Source organism: Parasteatoda tepidariorum, chromosome 9 (genome assembly GCF_982258835.1).
Source record: "Parasteatoda tepidariorum strain Cologne lab strain chromosome 9, Ptep-v5.0, whole genome shotgun sequence".
Lineage (NCBI taxonomy): Eukaryota > Metazoa > Arthropoda > Arachnida > Araneae > Theridiidae > Parasteatoda > Parasteatoda tepidariorum.
Window position 1 is genome coordinate 94,401,833 of NC_141763.1, and position 21,866 is coordinate 94,423,698.

The window sequence follows — 21,866 nt, forward strand, 5'->3', positions numbered from 1 at the left end:
GAAAGCCTTAAGAGGCCCAGTGTGGCCCTTCTTAGGTTGTTTAAGCTTAGGTCAATTCAGTTCAGTTCAGTTCATTCTCAGTTTCTTACGCATTAGTCCCGTGGATTATTGAATTTCCTTTTATTTATAAATAATAATTATAGGTACTATGAAATATTCTAAATTTTTTTTAATGAAACAGGTGTATTTTATTTCTACCAAAGGGTACCTAATACCCAAACCTACCTGGGGTTCTGGAGTACCTACCAAAATATCTGAGAGAGAAGTCTGAGCTAGGTAGAAGGTTATATATATTCGTTTTTATAAGGCAAAAATATTAATCATAAAAATCATATTAATATCATATTAACGATTAAATAAGCACTTCGATTTGATCATTATCGAAAGTCAGAAATACTCAAAATTTTCAGTAATTTATTTTTTGAAAAGCTCTATTAAACTTACTTATGCTTTAATTCATCGTTCGTTAATCATCGCTTAATTCATCGGTAATAGAGCGTTCGACTTCCAATGTGGTGACTTAGGTTCGTGTTCCGGTTGTGGCAAGTTTGATGCGAATCCTGTTCCCAGTTCGCACTGACCACAGTGTCGACATACAATACCCACGATTGATTATGAGTTAGAATTCCCAAGCGGTTGTGCTAAGCGGAGGAAGTTTTCACGGTTTTCCTCTACTTGTAACTAAAACATGGGTTTGTACCATCAGAAAGTCCTCCACGAAGGAATGTTTGTACCGATGCTCGATCTAGCAGTTCCCTTGTCTCCTGGGTTGGGCTCAAAATTACAAATCTACGGAAGTGAACATTGAACTTCGTGAACTCCGAATTGCGCCGGTATTTCGACGCTGGCTTATGACTACCATATTGAAATTATTGTTAGAACTATCAAGTATGTTAGAGTGTAGCTTTGGATCAAGGAATGGACTAAAAATTGTCTCTAATTAATTAATTGGTTAATTAGCCTGTAATTAAGTTATGGAATATGAGACGAAAGCGTACTTCATCCGAATAATCTGTCCGATAATAAATGTACTTCATCCCGATATTGAGTTTAAAAAGAATAAAAATTAAAAATAGATACATAAGAGCATCTTACGAATGTGAAAGAAGCGGGAAGATGAATGGTGTGTGATTTCGTAATGAAGGAAAAGTTCGAGAGAAAAAGGTTGGTTGTTCGAAGATGACCAGAAAAGGCGAATAAGTTTCGATGTGACGTCATCTTTCGGGCGTCCTACATTCAACATAACCTTCGCTTTACCCGTGAATGTTTATGCTTATTAAGGGAGCAGACACTTATTGAACTAATAGATAGTTTCCTTAAATGAATTTATTTGTCTTCTTAAATTTTTAGAGTCATTAAAATCAATGTTTCTCAACCAGATTTACTTGAATTATCTATAATATTACGGTGTTTTAGCACAAACTGATAAATTTAGTAAATTTGAACCATTGGCATAATTTTCACTCATGCAAAATGATGGGACAATATTTTTGACCAGTTACTTTCTCAGAACGATATTTCCTCTGGCCATAGGGACTTTATAGCTATTTTAGGTTCTAGTAAATCTTGTTATATATGTATAATGAAGTGAAAAATTTGAATACCTACATGAAGTTCGGTTCTTCATTATTGAAGTAGAGAAACAGAGGGGACCCCAAAGAAGTTTTTGCCCCGGGCCCAAATAAGTCGAGCCCCTTGCATATTCGCGGGTGAAAGAATGATCAAAACGATAAATTATATTTTATTCGTAATGGCTAGCTTAAATATTCGTTATACATGACTCTAGTTACCCAATTCTAGTTAACTCAGAGTCACAGGGGGGAGGGGCATTTTAAATTTCGATCATTGACAGACCCGCGAGGATTTGTACCCTTCAAATTGGAAAAATTAGCTGTGTTAGAACCCTGTTTCTTCTAAACTACAACTAAAGTAATCAACAGTTCAACTAAACTAATGTAAAAAGTAGTTGTCAGAAATCACTACAAACTACTATTTTTTTTTCGTACAGCACTATTCACTACACTTCTTCTTTTTAAAAAGAATGACACACTACACGACAAACTACAAAAACGTAGTTACTACAGTAGTTTCACTACTTGTAATTCGCTACTTTCGACCACTGCTTATGAGTAATACCACTTTCAAACTAAAACATTTGATACAGAAGAAAAGAGATTTACCAAATTATCGTTTGAAATCTGAAACAAAAATGGCATCAAGCGATTGTTACCTAGAAAAAGATTTAAGTGACTTTGATTTTAAAAAAAATGTAATTATACATTTAACCGTGCCGTGCTAATATCTTAAACGCATTTTTTTTGGTTCCATTTTTGTTTCAAAATTTTGTTAAATTTATAAAAGTGGAAAAAAAAGTGTTTAAGTGTTTTAATTATTTTTTATATTTTTGTGAGAGAATATATTTTTAGCATTTCTGATGTCTTTTAAATAAATGCAAATAATGATGCTTTAAATGGCAGCAAATTTTCATCGAATCTGAATTTTACTAAACAAGCGTTCGTAAGAAATTCTGGAAGAAAAAAAAATCAAATTTGCTGCAGAAATTTTATTACTAAAGAATTAGTTTTTTCTTATTTATGTGCCTAAACTTAAATTCGTGCTATACTTAAATTCGTGCTATACTTAATTGTACTATAATTTTATTATGCTATAATGATTATAATGATTTTTTCAAGTTCTATTTTTCACTTTTTGTTTACTTTTATTTATTTATTTTCTCCAATTCGTAATATTACAGCTTTAACAAGTAAATTTTCTTCCTTTTTTTTAAGTTTATTAAAACTAACCTTGAGATGTTAAAAATTATGCTTGCCGAAACTAAAACCATGAATTGAAGTTCGTCCTCCAAACAAAACTACTTTCCGTGTAGATCCGCGAAATGTTTCAAACTAAAATGATCCAAATTAGAAAAAAAAAATTAAAGGCAAAACTTTACAAAGATTAAGTCTAATATTTACAAAGAATAGATTTAAAACTTAAAATGCAAAGCTCTAAAACTTAGAAAGAACGGATCTAGGAAAAAAGGAGAGAATAATCTAAAACTAAATAAATTTTTTAAAAAATAAATGTTTAAAAAAAAATCTAAAACTTAAAAAGAATGTGATCTTAAAAAGAATAAACGAATCCAAAACTTAAAAAGAAAAGACCTTAAAACAATTAAATAAGTTTAAAACTTAAAAGGAAGAGACATAAAAAAGAAATAAATAAATTAAGATCAATAAATAAATTTAAAACGTAAAAAAAAGAAAGGATTTTAGAAAAATTAAATATATTTTAAACGTAATGAAAATAGATCTTAAAATGAATAGATCAAAAACGTTTAACATTTAATGATGGTCCCTCTTTATCAAAAGCGTGTTTGGCAACGCACACTCTCAAGTTGTCTCCCACCCATATATCTGTCCCACGTGCTTTTAAGTTGTGTTAGAAAACAAAGAACCATATGTTTTATTTGGATATACTTTCCGATCTGTCACACCGAAAGTTTTCAGTTTACTGAGTAAAGAGTGTCGTTTGAAAGAATGGATGAAAAACTTGTTCGTAAAAGAATCGATGGCTTGTTCGGTGATCGGAGGCACAAATATCTGGTGATTTGCGATGAAGGAGTATTTTTGCACACCGATAAGCCAGATTTCTCAAATCACCACAGCCAGGAAGCTGAACATGTGAGTAGAAATATTATGTCACATTCAATTTAAACGTAGAGTCCCCGGCCAAATTATCAGACACACTATAAAATTCTATATAAAACCTTAATTCTCAGGTGATGCTATACAGCTTTATTGTTTTCACAGGACTGAAACCGGTTTGCAGTTGTTTACGTTAGTGTATCAATTGGTTAAATTGGAATGAGAATTCGATTACACATTAGACGATATAATATATAAATATAGAATATTTATTATATTAGGTATTATAGTACCGTAAACCGGGGCGAGTCTACCCATTTTTTCAGTTTGTCAACTTTCAAGTGGTCAAACTTCTGTAAATATTAAAGAAAAAATGCTTTTAATAGGTGTTTCGGAATCGCTATTTATCCCTCTTTAAAGCTGCGAAATCGATTTTAGAAAATATTAACAGTTACGCTGTTACTGTATATTTTTATAGAACTGCTGACAAATCTCTCGTATGGGGCGAGTCTACCCATTCTACTAAAATGAACGTTAACAATGTAAATAATCAAATTTTACTATTAAATTGTTATTTTAGTAACTATGTAGGATATTTATGAAGTAAAATTCATAACTTTATTATATATTCCATTTTTTTATTCATAAAATAACACAAATTGAGTATTTGATCGATTATCACATTTTGACCACAGTTTTGTTTTTATAATCATTAACATTATAAAATAACATTTTTTTCTGATTATTGTTGATAAAAATAAATTAAAATTAATACAAATTTACAATTAAATAAATAATAATAATTAAAGATTATTAACAAAATCGAAATTCAAACATTAGGAATCATGAAAAATCCTTTTCCCATTCTTTTGGGAGATTAATTAAAATAAATAACTTTAATAATAATAACTTTAATTAAAATAATATACTCAAATTCATTTAAAATGACTTAATTTTAATGTAAACAAAGTTCTAAATTATATTATTATGCTTTATTAAAACTAAATACGAATGGGTAGACTCGCCCCGCGAATTCTGGCTTTTTGTTTACAACAGCAAAACTTACATTCTTTTTGTTTTTTTTTCATATAAAATTAATGTAATCTTAGTCTTAGATAAGTTTATCACTTAACCAAAGTGAAAATAGTAATAATAATAATATACTTACGAAGCACCAACTAAAAGTTTGCTGATTTTCAATACAAATCTCTCAAAAGACGTTTGAACAGGTCGGTTAAAAAGGCACCAAATAAATAAAAACGGATCAAACTACTACAGCGCCATCTTCCTTACAGTCTGAACTAAGTCCTCCGTCGGTAAAAAATTTTTTATTTGCAATTTAAAATAGTGAAAATTAAATAAAACTAAAATGGGTAGACTCGCCCCTGGATGGGTAGACTCGCCCCGGTTTACGGTAGTATAGTATAATAATTGAACCAAGTTATTAGATGCACTGTGAGTGCTTTAATAATTGCATGTTCTGCACGAATTTATAGGCAATACTTTTATATTTAAACAAACATGTAATGGGTTTTAATTCAGGAGATTTTTCATATACTTCCTATTTGTATTTATTTTTAACGTATTGCATTGCAATGTTAACTAATTGATACACGAACATACACAATTGCAAGATTGTTACTTGCAAGATTGTTGTGTTAAAGTGTTACAAGATCGCACTTTAAGATTTACATTAAATCTTAAAGTGCGTCTAATAATTTGACCAGGGACTGTATTATGGAATGTCTAAAGTTTTTTTTTATCTCTAAAGAATAGCAATAATAAGATTTATTCATATGAAAATTTCGATGACTCATATTTTGAGTAAAAATAATCATATTGTATATCATATCGGTTTCAAAAAAAAAAATTTTTTTTTTACCTTCTTCTGTATGAATATGCTCTTGTTACAATATTTTTTCAGTTAAAAGGAAATAAATAAATTATTCTACGCATGTGATGTAACTGGCTGCTACTCAATCATTACCCTTTAAGTAAACTGGGTAAAAAACTGCAATCTGATGTATTATCGTGCTACCCGAGAACCGGGTATGGGGGTAAATTATAAAATTTCAAAGCAAAATGAAGTGGCGATTGCATGTTTGCTTCACAAATAATTTTAATTCAGCAATCGATTGAATTCGGCTCTTTGAGTCAGAATTAATTCCCGGGATACAGACCCGGGATAGCCTGGTTGGTAGGGCGTTGGGTTTATGACCAAGAGGTCGTGAGTTCGATCTTCGAAGGCCGAAGATTCTCCGTGTACAATTTGGTGGCAGGTGCAAGCTAAATCTGTCGGTATGTCTAAGTCTCTATATTTCCCACCCATAACAAATCCTTTGGGGGTAGGTAATCCTCCTACCTTTGGGGGGTAGTGGATCGGTTATAGATCTTACTCTGGATCAGGTTAAAATTACAATCTGCGAATAGATGTGGCTGTGATTTGTGGCTAAATATGAAAGACTAAGTGTAACGTTGTTCAATTCAAGGTGAGTTTTCCATTACCAATATAATTATGACACAAAAAGCATCTGGAGAATTAGAATTAATAGAGATGCAAGAAGATCAAGATCTACAATGAAAATATAAGTCAACGTCGATTACTGAATTTTGGAAATTTGAACCAGAATCGAAGAATCCTGAATTAAAAATGACTGATTGCAGAATTATTTCAATATTCGGAAAAACGTACTTATGTGAATCATTTTATTCCACTTTAAAATTTGTGAAATCCAAAAACCGATCAGTATTAACTAACCAGCATTTGAAAAAATTACACCAATTATTCACCAAATTTTAAAGAATTATCAAGTAAAATAAATGTGTTTAATTTTTAATATTTAAATTAAATACGCACATTTTGTACTTTTGCTTACATGTTCTCAATAAATATAATTTATGTAAAAAAAAAAATTTTAAGACCTTTTTTGCATACCTTTTAAATACGCATTTAATTGCGGCTCGCAAAAAATTTCAAATTTTGAAAAATGGCTCGACTATCAAGGAGCTTGGACACCCCTGCAATCGTATGTAGTTTACCAGATTGACTAATCCTGTTACTTAACAGGAATTATGTTCTTGTTAAGTTTTCATTATAGGTTTTTGCATATTGCAAACAACTTAGTCTTGGAAACCTTGTGTCCCTTGTGTGAAAAGGTTTACACATTTAAAAATTCTGATGAAATTTTGAACATTTTTTTTCGATTGAATGATTCAAATGAATGTTTTATTTATAATAGTTTTTGTTATTTGCGCTACGATGTATAACAAACGTTTGGATTTTTTAATTTGAAAAAAAAAAGTTTTACTTTAATTTTTTGATGAAATAAAGAAAAAATAAACCATAATAAAATTACGAATAATTTAATACTGAATCGTTTACTCTTTTTAAAATGCTTACGCTTTTTGACTCCTGAAGTTTACTGAAGCAGAGGTAAAAAACTTCATAGTTTCACTTCAAAGCCGTCATATGTTTTACGGTAGTGGCGCCATCTCTTTATCATAGTATATACTTAATTGAAGTACTCCGATCGACTAAACAATTTTTTTACGAATTGTTATTTCTGTTCTGCAATACTTAAAAACGTTTTTTGAACCTCGTATGCTTTATTCCTCTAATTTCTTATGTATAAAATAATTAATGATTCTTTTAATTCTTTACTTTGCATTTTTTTGCAATTTAATTCTAAAAATAGTAGTGGCTTTTAAATTGCATTTTAGTTTCAAAATGTTTGGCCTTTTTTTATTTGTACTACTGCACGGAAATAATTATACTAGTTTGCTTTCAATAATCCATCGATGTGGGCAAACTGATAAAGAAAGTATTAGGATTGAATTGTTATGTGAATTAGAGATTTTATGAGCAAAATTGTTTGTGCCTCGCATTTAAAATCTCATCTCTAACAGGTTTTCATAAATTTGTATTATTTTTGTATCAACCGTGCATGATAATTTTTATTTTTACCAGTGCTTGTATTAATGTTGTAGTGTTTGGCAACTCCGCCAGAGCGCGCTTTACACTCACTCTTCAGATAGAGTTGGGAAAAAAAAAACGAAGAGTTTTTCAGGGCTTTCTGACACGAAATAATAATAATAATTTTATTATTATTATTATTTCGTGTCAAATGTTAAAATTGTTTTTGTTTCCTGATAAAAAATGTGATTTGTGCTAACTCACTTTTATCCAGTCAATCATCGAACCAAACTTGACATTTTACACATATTTTCATTATTTGAAATCTCTGTATATTTTTTGTTAATCCATCAATTAACTCCCTTTTCTTTACAACTAAACTACTTCTTATAGACCTCTGAAGGAAAATCGCAGAGATTCTAATAATTGAAAAACATTGAATTGACTTCAGTTTTGATATCTTTCATTTGCTTGCGAGGTTTTCCTGAGTCCCCTGGATAAAATTCAGATTTGATCTTCTAAATCAAATCGAATGTAATTTTGTGACAGATGCATCTTTCTCACATTCATTTTTATTTTTAGTGTAATTCCTTTAATTGACATTTAATTTAATTCACCTTTTATGATGTGCTTTTCTCTTAATTTAAACTCCTTTATCTTTGCATGTTTTTGTGCATATTTCTTTATTAACATTCCAAATAATTTACATATTTTGCTGCATTTCTCTTAATTTATATGTTCTTGTGCTCTTCTCTTAATTTTTATTCCGCTAAATCAATATTTTCTGGTACATTTCTCTTAATTTACAATTTGTATGTTCTGGCACATTTATCTTAATTTACATTCCTCTGAACTCTGGTGCATTTTCATTTCCTTTTAATTTACATGTTCCTTTAATTAATTAAATTAATTATTCCTTTTAATTAATTAAATTAGTTAATTCCTTTTAATTTACATCTTCTGGTGCATTTCTCTTAATCTGCATCCTTCTTAATTTATATGTTCTGATACATATTTCTTCTTTTATATTCAGATTAATTTGTATGTTCTAGCGTATTTCTCTTAGCATACTTTCTATGTAATAAAACCAGTAAAAAACAAGCTATTTTTTTGTGTTTTTTTTTCTGCTGATACTTAATTTATTGAATAGTAAACCCTTGAAGAATGAAGATAAATAAATATTAATTTCAAAACATATGTATATTTCGTAACAGAAAGCTTATTTTTATAAAAAGATATATAATAGTTTTATAAAAGTTTTCGAGAAAGATATTTTTTATTTTGACGAACATGTTTGACAACTCTTGTTAAATCCATTTAAACGTGTTCGAAATGTAATCCTAGATCATATAGAAAAGATAGGAAACACTGGATGACCTTGAAAGAAAAGAAAAACAAATGAACAACTGATACAGTACAGCTGATGTCAGGTTTCATTACCTGGTATTTGTAAGGTTTTGTTTTTCTGGGCGCGTGTTTTGGAGACTAAAAATTGAGGCTGATCGATTCTAATGGAATGAATAACTGCGATTTCTATGGTGACTTTTATTTATTTTATTCCAAATAAGCTAATCTCAACTGTATGCTTGTTTGTTCTACTGGAAAATATCTTTCAAGAGATATTTTAAGGGTCGTTTTAAAAAGTCCTGTGTCATTTGAAAGTTCAAAGAAGAAAGAAAAACGTTACATGAAAACAATTCATTTTAAAAGTAATTAAACACATATACTTCTTCGGTAATATTTAAATGTTTTCCTACAGCTGCATTTTTCAATTATTTATTTATTTTATATATTTATTTTATTTATTTATTTGGGTCGGGATAGCCTGGTTGGTAGGGCATTGTCCCGTGTTTAATAAGAGGTCGTGAGTTCGATTCCTGCCAGCCGAAAACTTCCCGTGTAGTAAATAGTGGCTAGTGCACGCTAAATCTGTCGGGTCACAATGTCCTTTATGTTCCCATAACAAATCATACCTCTGGGGGTACTGAATCGGAGATTGATTGCTCTCTGCTTCAGGTCAAAATTACGATCTGTGAATGAATGGATCCATTCTATGAATCGGGCTGTGACGTATGTGTTTGACGGAAGTCGAATTCTTGGGAATAGAGGAATAGATGGCGCCAATGGAAGTAAAGAAGAAGAGCACCCCCTTTGCCTTAATGGCATACGACAACAATATATATATACATATATATATATATATATATATATATATATATATATACTTTACTGAACAATACTATACTGAACAATATTTTGTCCCGCAAATGCTAAACTACAAGACAAATATACTGTTGTGCTATAGTTATTTTAATCTTTATACGATAAACTTCCTCTTCTTCAGTGGCATGATCACCCTGGCTAGGCCCTGACCTTTTTGAGAAGTCTTTTCCAAGCTCCCCCCCCCCCTGCACTCCAATTTTTGGTTGTCAAAATCGCCATGTCTTTTTCGAGAAATTCGATCCATAAAAGTTGAAATCTGCTACTTCCTCTGGTTCCTATAGTCTTGACTAGAAGTAGTTTTCAGCAGCTTCGATCTTCTTGCGTTCTAACCAGATGTCCAGCCCTTTTTATACTTTTGATTCTCAAGTATTTAACGACATCAGACACGTTGAAGATTTTATAGAATATTCACCTTCTGCCGTAAGCCGTCTATCTGTTTACCATTTCAAGTGCTTTATTTGATGATTAACTGCTCTTGATGAAGAATCTAATATTGTGTCAAAATATATAAAAAGAGGAACATTCAGGTTCTGTTATTCATTAACTTGAACTGTGACCTTAAACTAACCTATGACCTTAAACTTTATATCATGGTGCACCACGGGTAATTTATTTGCAGCGTTGAAATTGCATGTATCAAAACAAATTGCAACATCTTAATGGCACCAATTAGCACTCTGCATTCAGATGCAACGCTTTTCAGTTTTATACGAGGTCATATTCATTGAATCAGGCTTGTTCTAAATAGTTTCTCAGATTTGAATGTATAATTATAGTGATCCTATTTTATTTCGCGTGTTTAGTAAGCATTATCGCAGCAGTTGGTCTTCAGTTCATATCCACTCCAAATAGAACCAGATCGTACCGCTTCAATTGTTTTCGTTAGCTCATCATGAGGGGGGGGGGGTAGAGAATAATGATGGGCACTTGTGTTTTGATGTTCTGAAAATGTGATTTAAATTGCAGAGAGTTTGCATCACTTTCGAATGATAAGTTACGAAGACAATGGGGTCAGAAGTTAATTTCTAATACTTCTTTGCAATTTTACAAAGTTATTTTTGTAATATTTTAATTGCTTGCGTTCAAAACTTTGCATAATATGATATAAGAACTTATCAAAAAATACTAAGCATCCTCAACAGATATTAAAATATCGAATAAATATAATAATATCAACGGGCCGGGATAGCCTGGTCGGTAGGGCGCTGGGCCCATATCCAAGAGGTCGTGGGTTCGATCCTCGCCGGCCGAAGACTCCCCGTGTAGTAAATGGGGACTGATGCACGTTAAATCTGTCGAGTCTCAAAGTCCTCCATGTTCCCACAACAAATTAATACCTCTGGGGGTACTGATCCAGGAGTTTCCTTGTCTTCTGGATTGGTTCAAAATTACAAGGCTACGGAGTTGAACGTAAGTAGTCGTAAACCCATGAAATTGGGTCGGCTGTTCAACGACGGTTATAAAATAAAAAAATAATATCAACGAATAAATTAGTATCAAATCGTATGTAACAATATTTCGGACAATCACCAAAGCGACTATGTGATTGTCGACATTCACCGGTGAAAGTCGACATTCTCTTGACTTTGGTCATTCTCCGAAATATGTACAAGGCAGAGGCCCTTTTCCTTAGAAAACAACAGTGTAGGGTATACCGGGCAAATGTATACCGGGAAGTGTCACTTAAACTTAAAAAAAGTGTTGTCTTACCGTGCAGAGGCACTTTGTTATGCATAAAATATAACCAAGGCTCATGCAAATTAAACAGCAATATAAGCCTTGTCACCTTAATACGAACAACAAGAAAACTTTTATACTTTTAATATATAGTTTTTGTTTTAAAAGTACAGAAGTAAAAAAAATTACAATAACTAAAAATTTGCTAGTAATTGAAAATTACATAATTGGTGAAATAATGGGGGAGATTTCTGTATCGTGATCTGCGGCAGAATAATCGCCAAGTCATGGCTACTTCCGGTCATCGGCCCGCGAGAAACTAAGAAAAAACATCACAGAAAGGGACCAACTCGAAAGGCATAATTCGTAAACACACCCTGTCAAACATCTACATGTTATTGTTTTTTTTTAAATTTGCAAGTTTAAAATATAATTGGCACCTTGGCGACTGTTATTGGCGCGACATATCACGATACGGAAATATCCCCAAATCATGAGGATACTAATTGGCGTATCCCCTTTTTAACTTTTTTAGTATAATAAAAACAAAGCGAACTCGAAGAGCAGAAGAAAGCGTTCTTGACAATTGTGTATAGGACGTAACAATAAAAGAATGCGTAGGAAACTACCGGCATGCATCTTGTTTTTTAAAAGCATAATTATTGTTTTGATTCCGCACGTTTTTTTATTGCATGTCACTCAAAATTTATTGCAACAACTTGGTATTGATTAAATATTTTAATTTTTGAAAAAAAGAAATTGGTTTTAAGTATTTTAACAAACGATTTAAATTTTAAATATTTTACGCTCGAATACATTTCAAATGGGTTTAACTTACACTGTTTAAAATTTCTCGAAAGAAATGGCTAAATAACAATCTATTTAATTGTTATTTTACCATATTTAAACAATATAGTCAAATAACCATAAATAAGATGGTAATGAAACTATTAACAATGAGAAAAATCATTTATTAACTATTTTTACCTAAAACGGTTAAATAACAAGAATTTTACTGCACCAACTAAGCCCACCTAATAAAGCAATTTAGTTCTTTGCAACTGTGTGCATATTATAGCCAAGAGAGCTAATCTGTCAATTTAATGACCGACAGAACGGGGGTTCGAGTCTCAGCGTTGGCACCTCCATTCCCTTTAACACACATGAAGGATTTCCAGTGTCCTGCACTCTCCAATGCCCTTTATCTAACGAAAAGCCTAGCTCCTATGTTTCGCTACATTTCTTTTTTTACTGTTTTGAAACCATGTTAGCTGTAAATCAGGGCTAAAGAGAAGAAAGAAGGGCTAGTTCATTCCTCTCTATTAGAGCTGAAACCACGATTTCCCTCCTCATGACGTCACGCTGCACACAGATCTCGGCAAAGATATTGTGAAAACTTAGCATCATTCTCTCTGTAAAAATAAATTTGACTTTTTCTTGATATTAGCTTTCAAACTTTATGCAATTAACATATTATTTCCTTTCAAAAGCATATTTTAAAAAACATTTCTTGGCCAAAATATTAAATTAAACGCCATTTTAAACTAATAAAAATATTTTACTAGTTGTCGTAAATGACGCTATAAATACTTTATTTCAAGATTTTCAGTTTTAACTTTTATTATTAAAAAAAATTAATGCTTATATCGAAACTTTTTTAGATACATATTGTTCGATAACAATAATTTGTAAAGTTGGGTTAAATTTAGAATCCTGATTTTTAAATATGCTGTTAATGGTAATTTGTTTATGCTTAATCATTAGAAAACAACAACCTTAAACACTAACTATTATAACAAAATAATAATTTAGGTTCATAAAAATATTAGAAATTTTACAATTATTTATAGATATTTAAATTTGAAAGAATAGAAATATATTAAAAAAATAATTATATTATAATAAAAAAAATAATAAATATTTAGAATAACTACATTAAAAACTACGTTACGAAATTAGGAGAATTTTAACTATTAATTATCTATACTTTTCATTTAAGTTTTTATTTTCTTTGACTAATTAATTTTTTAATTTTTTCGTCTTCCTTTCTTGTTGAAGTAGCTGGGCGGTTCAATTTAGGTGGCGAATTCTTATAAAAGTTCTAAAATGCAAAATAAGCGTATCGCTGTTTTATTCACTGCGGGATATCGTCCCTCTAATTCCTTTATAAGTTCTTTGATGACACTTTTTGATTTTCTGTCCCATACACACTTTGAAAATATTTCTAAAATTCCTGACACGCTTCCCTCCATGCTGCTGTCGGAACAATTAATCTTCCCTTAGATAAGAGAGCACTTGGTAGAGTTAGGCAATTTTAAAATCATTTACAATCATTCTAATCGGCAATCCAAGCAAACAATTTCTCATATCTTCATAATCTTGTTTTAAGATATGCTTACCGCATATTCTCTCATATTTAATATTAACTGGGTCATTTCGTTTGCAATGTTGAAATCGTTCTTTACATAGCTTTTCACTTACTTTAGGGAACACGTGGAAAAAGATATTTTTTCCTTTTGTGCTTCTATCAGAATTTAAGGAAGTTGTAATCGCACAAACTGGCATTTCATAAATAATTTTACATTTTTGTAATTCACTTCACAAAATTGAGAAAAATCATTATAGGAAACAAAGAATGTCTTGGAATCTGTCACAAAAAGGAATGCTCCAATATTAAAGCTAGTTAGACCGAACGTTTCGTTCTTGAAGTATAAGCTTAAGCTTTGCGCCACCGTGACGTCACGGGCGAAAATCGGAGGTTTGCAGAGGCGAGAGTTTCTTCAAAGGAGTGAACTAGCAGGGCTAATGAGAAAAGAAGGGCTAGTTCACTCCGCTCTTAGAGCAGAAGCTACGATTTCCCTCCTCATGACGTCACTGTGTCCACAGATCTCGGAGATCGCAAGCAAAGATATTATGATAAATTTGCATCTTTCTCTTTGTAAAAATAAGTTAGACTTTTTCTGGTTATTAGCTTTCAAACTTTGCTTAAATAACACATTATTTCCGTTCATAAACATAGTTCAAAAAAACTTTCTTGGTCATTATATTAAAAAAATACCTTTTTAAACTTATAAAAATGTTTTTACTAGTTGGCGAAAATGACACTATAAATACTTTATTTTAAAAAGTTCAGATTTAACTTTAATTACTGAGAAAAATGAAATCATACATCGACACTTTTTTTATCTACATATTCTTTTATAACGATAAGTTGAGTTAAATTTAGAATCCCTGATTTTAAAATATGCCGTTAATAGCAATTTGTTCATACTTAATCATTAGGAAACATCAACCTTAAAGGCTAATTACTGAAACAAAATAATAATTTAGGTTCATAATGACATTAGAAATTTTACAATTGTTTATAGATATTTAAATTTACGATGATATAATGTATAGATATTTAAATTTAAGAGAATATAATTTTTAAAAAAAATCATAAATATTTAGAATAACTACATCAAAAAATATGTTATGAAATTAGGAGAATTCCAACTATATACTATATATTTTATTTATACTTTTTATTAACATTTTAATTTTCTTTGACTTTTTCCATTTTTTTTCACCTGCCTTTCTTTTTGAAGTAACGAGGTGGTTTCTATTTAGATAATGAATTTTTATAAAAGTTTTTAACGACAGAATAAACGTATTGCTGTTTTATATTAACTGTGTCATTTCGGAATCCATTCTTTACATAGTTGTTCATTTACTTTAGGGAACACGCGGAAAATTATATTTTTTCCTTTTGTTTTTCTATCAAAATTTTTTCAAGTTGCAATCGCGCAAACTGGCATTTCGATAATAGTTTTAAATTCTTGTAAATTCACTGCAAAAACTGAGGAAAGTCATTACAGAAAATAACAAATGTCTTAGAATATGTCGCAAAAAGAAATGCTCCAATATTAGTAAGAGCTAGTAAGGCCGAACGCTCCGTTCTTGGAGTAAAAGTGCGAGCTTTGCGCCAAAGTGACGTCACTAGAGAAAATCGGAGGATTGGCGCGGCGAGAGCTACTTCAAAGGAGTGAACCAGCCCTTCTATTCTCTTCAGAGCCCTGGTGAACTAGCCCTTCTATTCTCTTTAGCCTTGGCTGTAAATGGTTACAAAACCATATGGTTTTGTATTCATGATTTTATAACCAAACTAGTTGTAAGCAGTTTCAAAACCACATAGGTGAAAAATATTCTTTACCGTAAATTTTATGGTTAATCGGATAGACAAACTGCTGCCGGTTATTTTACCATAAATTTAGAAGAAATTGAAGAATAATAAATGATAAATTTGAAGAAATGATATTTTTTGCAAGCCTTATAAGATTGCATGGCAATCTTCGAGGCTTAGGAAACGCCTGACTCATTCTATATTCTTTCACAAAGACTTCAATTCTTCCACTAAATATTAACGCAAATACAGACACGAAGCCATGAACAAACTCATTATGTATCGAAGTTACCAGGTTTTGCACAAAGCAAAAATGTATCACGGATACAATATAAGACATAAACAAATAATAAATCTAAGTTAAGTAAAAGACGTAGCCCAGAAAGAATTATATACGAACAAATTCGATGTGCGATGCGGGACTGTAATTAATTTAACGTTAATTGACATTCGAACTTACGTGGAGAAAATTTAGCTCAACTTATACACGCTATTTTGCTTATAAACGATCAGTTGGCACTGGCGTCATAGGTGGGTATTTGTGATCTTCTTCTTGAAATACAAGTACCCAAGTCGAAGTTATTTTGTTTAACATCATTGATTGTTTGAAAATTTTGTTTAGTATTTTTTCGCAATATCTTCCGCGTGGCTTGTGCTTCCTATACCCAATCAATAGCGTGCGCACGTATTGTTCACGTAATATAATTGTTAGCAAAGCTAATAATCAAATTTGAATTAATTTTATATTTTATTTTTAAACCATCATTGAACAACCGACCCAATTGTTTGGGTTTATGACCACTAATGTTCAACTCCGTAGCCTTGTAATTTTGAACCCAAAGCAGAAGTCGAGGGAACTCCTGGATCAAGTAATGGAAGAAATTTGCCTTCGTAGAAGACTTTTTGATGGAATTAATCCACTTTTACGTTACATGGAGAGGAAAACCACGAAAACGTTAAATGGTTAGCCTGACGTCAAGGGTATTCTAACCCGTGATCCGTTTACCACTGAGGATACTTTTACGTCAGCACTCAGGGTGGTGCAAGCCGGATGCGGATTTCGTATCGACCAGCAATAGATCCGAACCCTGTTCACCTCATTGGAAAACGAACGCTTTATCCCTTGAGCCATTGCGGCTCGACATTTTGAATTAATTGAAAAAAATCTCAACAAGATTACTATGTTGCCATTATATCAAACGTCAAGACAAATAACAAGAGAGAAATGTATTAAATATGATGACATACCACTAGTTTACCATGAATATTTAATTATTATTATGAAGAATAGAAAATTATCCGTGTATTTTCCTGTATACATTTAATTAATATTATTTTACATTAAAAAATCTCTTTCTGTAAGGTCCATGTGTCTTAAAGTATGGCATTAACTTTATTTTTATTTTTATTCCTTATAAAATACTATTTTTGAAAGTGGAACAAGTCTATTTAGAGCTAAAATCTAAAAAAAAGAAGAAATTTTTTTTATTTTATTATTTTTATGAATTTAGTAATGATTATTGCATTTTAAAGTTTAATCATAACACAATGTGAAAAACATCACCCGATTTTTTTTATTAACCTTTGCCAATAATTTTAAATTAATTCGATTACTAATTTTATAACATAAAAAAATGGACTTATTCTACTTTCAAAAATAGCTGCTCGTATGCCGTCTTTAAACAAAGAACAAAATGAAGAAAATAGAAAAGAAAGGAAATGAAAAAGGAAGAAAAACCACCACCGTTTATTTTGGATGTAGGAAGCTGTGAGAGCGTATAAATGCTCGTTAGCTATTGTTGTTGTAGGTTAACTTTCAAACAAAAGCGCAATATTAAACAAGCACGTATCGTATCGAATGTGTTATAATTATCTTTCGAATAATCAATTCAAGGTAACTGTTTTCCATTCCTTCTAGGTGTTCCTCTTCTCTTGGTGAGAAAGATAAAAATAAAACTGAATATACTTTGCTCCAAGCTATTCTCATTATAAATTTTTTTTTGTGTGTGCGTCTGTATCTGTTTTCTTTGATTCTTTTAAAATGAAAATTTATTTTAATATCATGTTTTTAATTGCATTTTTTTAGCTCCACATGTCCAACAAAAAACTCGGAAAATACAACATGCAGGATTTTGTTTTGAATTTTTATCGGATGATTTTTGTTAATGAAGTGAAATTGCTTTTAAATAGCACCTCACGCGGAAATTGCTTTTAAATAGCACCTCACGCGGAAATTGATTTTAAATAGCACCCTATCAAGAGATTGCTTATAAATAGACACCTCATCACGAAACTATTTATAAATTTCTCTCTATCAGGAAATTTATTATGAAAAATTCCTATGTGCTTATAATCAGCTCCTATAAAGACCCTGCATTTTTATATTCCTTATCAAAAGACAGATTTGTAATGGTCCCCTTTCTGCAGATAAATTGCTTCGAACCAATAAATAGCCCCCATAAAGCGATTGCTTATAAATAGATCCTTATTATTACTTATAAACACCCTCCTGTGACGATCCTGTTTATAAGTAGCTCCCTGAGATGAGTCTGCTTATATAGTCTTATAAAAAACCTTCTATAAAGTCATAGCTTATAAATAGCTTATTACTTACAAATAGCCCCCTATCAAAAGACTTGTTTTGTGGTTTTAAAAAACAAAAATTGTTTTTCGCTGTTTACTTCCACAAATTGGAGAATCAGAGAAGTTCACGCTCTGTTGGGTTGTTTGGGAGTGTGTGATGGAGACCGGGAGTTTATTTTCCAAAGTAGTGGTTAAAAAATATTGTTCTCAAATCAAACATGAATTTCGAGCTGCAGTGGTTCAGGCCAGATTCGAATCTCAGCGGTGGCTGGTTAATACGAATTTTGTTCCCGGCTCATATCTACCACAGTGCTGACATAAAATATCCTTAGTGGTAGACGGATTATGGTTCAGAATCCCCTTCCTGTCAGGCTAACCGTGAGAGGTTTATGTTGTTTCCCTCTCCGTGCAACGCAAATTCGGGTTAGTTTCATCGAAAAGCTCTCCACCTAGGTTAATTTTCCAATGATTGATCCAGTAGTTCTCTTGTCTTCTGGGTTGGATCCAAAATTACAAAGCCACGGAACATTGATAGTCATAAATTCAGAAATTGGATCGGTTGCTTAAAACCAGTTATAAAATAATAATTTAAAAAAATCAAAAATGAATTCTCAATTGTCCAATAGTACAACGCCTGTACAGCGTTCACAACTAATAACACCCATTTTTACAGTCGCGTATTTTATTCTGGGAAACTAAAAGATAACTCATAAACATGGACAATAAAAAAGTACATTTATATTAATGATTTGTACATGCGTGAAAAATATCGACAAATTAAAATTGTGCCAATTTCAAATCTTTCATCATCTATAAGTTAAACAAAATTAGGTAAATAGGGAGTTTAATGTGTAATGAATGTATCCTATGTAACGTATCTAACGTTTCTTGTATCGAATGTATCTAACATATAATGAAACGTTTAATAGACAAGATAATATAACGTCTAATGTACAGAACGAATCTAATGTATCTGACGTATATTGTATTATGTATCTTAAATGTCTAATGAATACGTAATTTTGACTTCGTTTAGTTTTTTTAAAAAAGAAAAGAAAAGTAAGTATTTACATTACTGAATTAAAAAAGTTCGGTACGAAAAGTAAAAAGTACACGTTCGCAATAAGAGCTTATTCACGTTTTTCATATCACGGTACCTTCACGACCTTGCTCATTTCACCTTATTCTTCAAACAATGTTCGAACTCGGGGAAAACGAAAACTAACATTATTCATTTCATTTTTGTATTTGGCGCCTACTTGGCGGCAGCGGCTATCCTTTCTCAAGCCAATCCTTTTCTACAACATTGAATCGGTGATTGTAGGTGGGTCCCTATTTACATGTCCGGTGTTCTTTCCATCCGATGATGAAGTAAGTGGCGGTATATTTATGGTGTTTTGCATGAGGTTCCATTATAGCTCACTATGTCCAAATTCGCGTATCCGCGGCATTGCTCTATGCACTTCCGGTTATGTCCCATGAAAGATGCTCGAACTTCTCCTTTGCATTTTGATGACCTCATCTCAAATGTAAGTTATGATTTCTTTTTTTCCTTTTCAATCAAATTTTTTTCTTCCCGTTATTTTTGAACCACACGTGTTATTTTTCATTCTTTCTCATTCCTTTCCTTTTTTAAATACTGCATGACGTGTGAGACCTAAAAAAGATTAATGCCTATTATAAAAAATTAAATGTAAAAGGAAAACCTCAAAGGGAAAATAATAAACTGTTACCATTTATTTTAGAACATTTTCCTAAAGAGGTCGATTTGTTAATAGTTTGAAATTTTTTCTTTTATATATATATATATATATATATATATATATATATATATATATATATATATATATATATATATATATATATATATATATATATATATATATATATATATATATATATATATAATAAATTACTTAATGTGTTCTATTTTATTTCTAAATTTTTTTGAGTGCTCCTATACTCTATTGTATTGATATATTTCGCTTTGGCTATATTGATAAAATATTAGAAAGCACTCCTTTTTGTGGATGTAATAGTGTGAGCTGATTAAAAGATATCTTTTTTTTCTCCGGAATTTTTAAAAGAAATTTTAGTAGTTTTTTTAAATTACGGTTTTTTTTAAAATAATGTTCATCTTTTGTTTTCCTTATTCTGTAATTTTTTTCTATGTTTTCTCTATATTTTGAATTTATTTTATGAGTTCTATATACTTGCAGATTATGCGCAGTAAATAAAATTTATTAATTTTCATTTTCTTTTTTGTATTTTTTTATTGTGCTATATATATATATATATATATATATATATATATATATATATATATATATATATATATATATATATATATATATATATATATATATATTTACAACCTAACTTAGCTAAACCAAAACTTTAAGTATTGTGTTTATTGCAGTCTCAGAGAACGGAACGATTATCATTATTTTTGTTTGAGGAAGGGGGGAGGTTATAACTTAAATCAACATGAAGTAAACATTATCATGAGTTAAAAAACTTGGAAAAAAATAGCTGCCTTCATATACATTTAACCAATAACCTATTTAATTAAGTACATATTTAATTAAGTTGTTACTGTTCATTGGGTTGGTTGTTACCTAGGAAAAAAAATTCCGAAAACTTGTAAAATAACTATCTAGAAACAATACTAAACAGTCTGTAATAATGTTGCTTTTTAAAAAATGTGTGGCTTATCGCTATATTGCCTTCAATCCCTTGATATATTTTATTCTTTTTTTACCTACTTTACCCAAAAAAGTTCAAGAACATAAGTCTTCCATAATGCTAGCTTTTAAAATGGGAACTCATTATATTCTTGTAATGGAGAGGACTTAAAGCTAAACGTATCCCAATATAAATATTTTTTTAATGAGGTGAAAAGGTTAGAAAAGATTAACAGCCTAAAAATTTACATTTTATCCAAGCAACATGTATGAGTGCCATTGTTTACAGTGCCTTGTGGCCATTGTTTACAGTGTGCATCTGAATTATCTTTTGATCTAATTATCTGATTTTCATTCACTAATAATTGATCTTAATGTTGCAAGGGATAGATCTTAATTATGCTAATTAATGAGAGCAAAAATATCTTCAGAAACGAATTCATACGCAAAAGCATACTAAATCTGAATACAATTTTTTTGCTCGCTAAATTCGAAACTGAAGAACTTGGACCTAACAGTATAGTCAGCAAAACCGTTACAACTTAGAACCCTTTTATTTTTTTGGTATTTCACCATACGTCTAAAGCAATTTAAAAGAGTTCAATGTGCATACAATTATGAAACTCGTTTAACAAAAAAAATTATTTTTACTATCATTTCTAATTTTTTATTATTTGTTTTAAAATTGTAATAATCGTGATTGTACGCACATTTTCCTAATAATTTTAACTGTCTAATTTTAAATTATAAAATCTAAAATTGTAACGGAATCGACCAATTCATTTCAGGGTAAAAACAATTTAAAATAAGCCGTATTTTTTATTTCTCATGTCTTCAAAATTAATTCAAGCGGTATCGTGCAAATTTTGTATAATGTTATTTATGAGCATTGCAGTTGAAAAATAGTCAAATCTGTATTAAATAAAAATTAATTAAAAAATTGTTTGAAAAATATATGTTTTAATATTAAATATTAA

General features: G+C 30.6%; 1 protein-coding gene across 2 annotated transcripts in view; it reads left to right on the forward strand.

The window, feature by feature from the left end:
* The first annotated feature begins 3,464 nt into the window (after positions 1-3,464).
* Positions 3,465-21,866, forward strand: part of LOC107448809 (WD repeat-containing protein 47) — a 78,009-nt gene continuing 59,607 nt past the window's right edge. The window contains exon 1 of one of the 2 annotated variants that reach the window (XM_043047811.3): positions 3,465-3,683. In XM_043047811.3, coding sequence (XP_042903745.1) covers positions 3,540-3,683 — 144 coding nt within the window. In that variant the 5' untranslated portion in view covers positions 3,465-3,539. Of the gene's footprint in view, positions 3,684-19,507; positions 19,735-21,866 lie in introns of those variants that run through there. The other variant, XM_043047812.3, reaches the window with a different exon arrangement.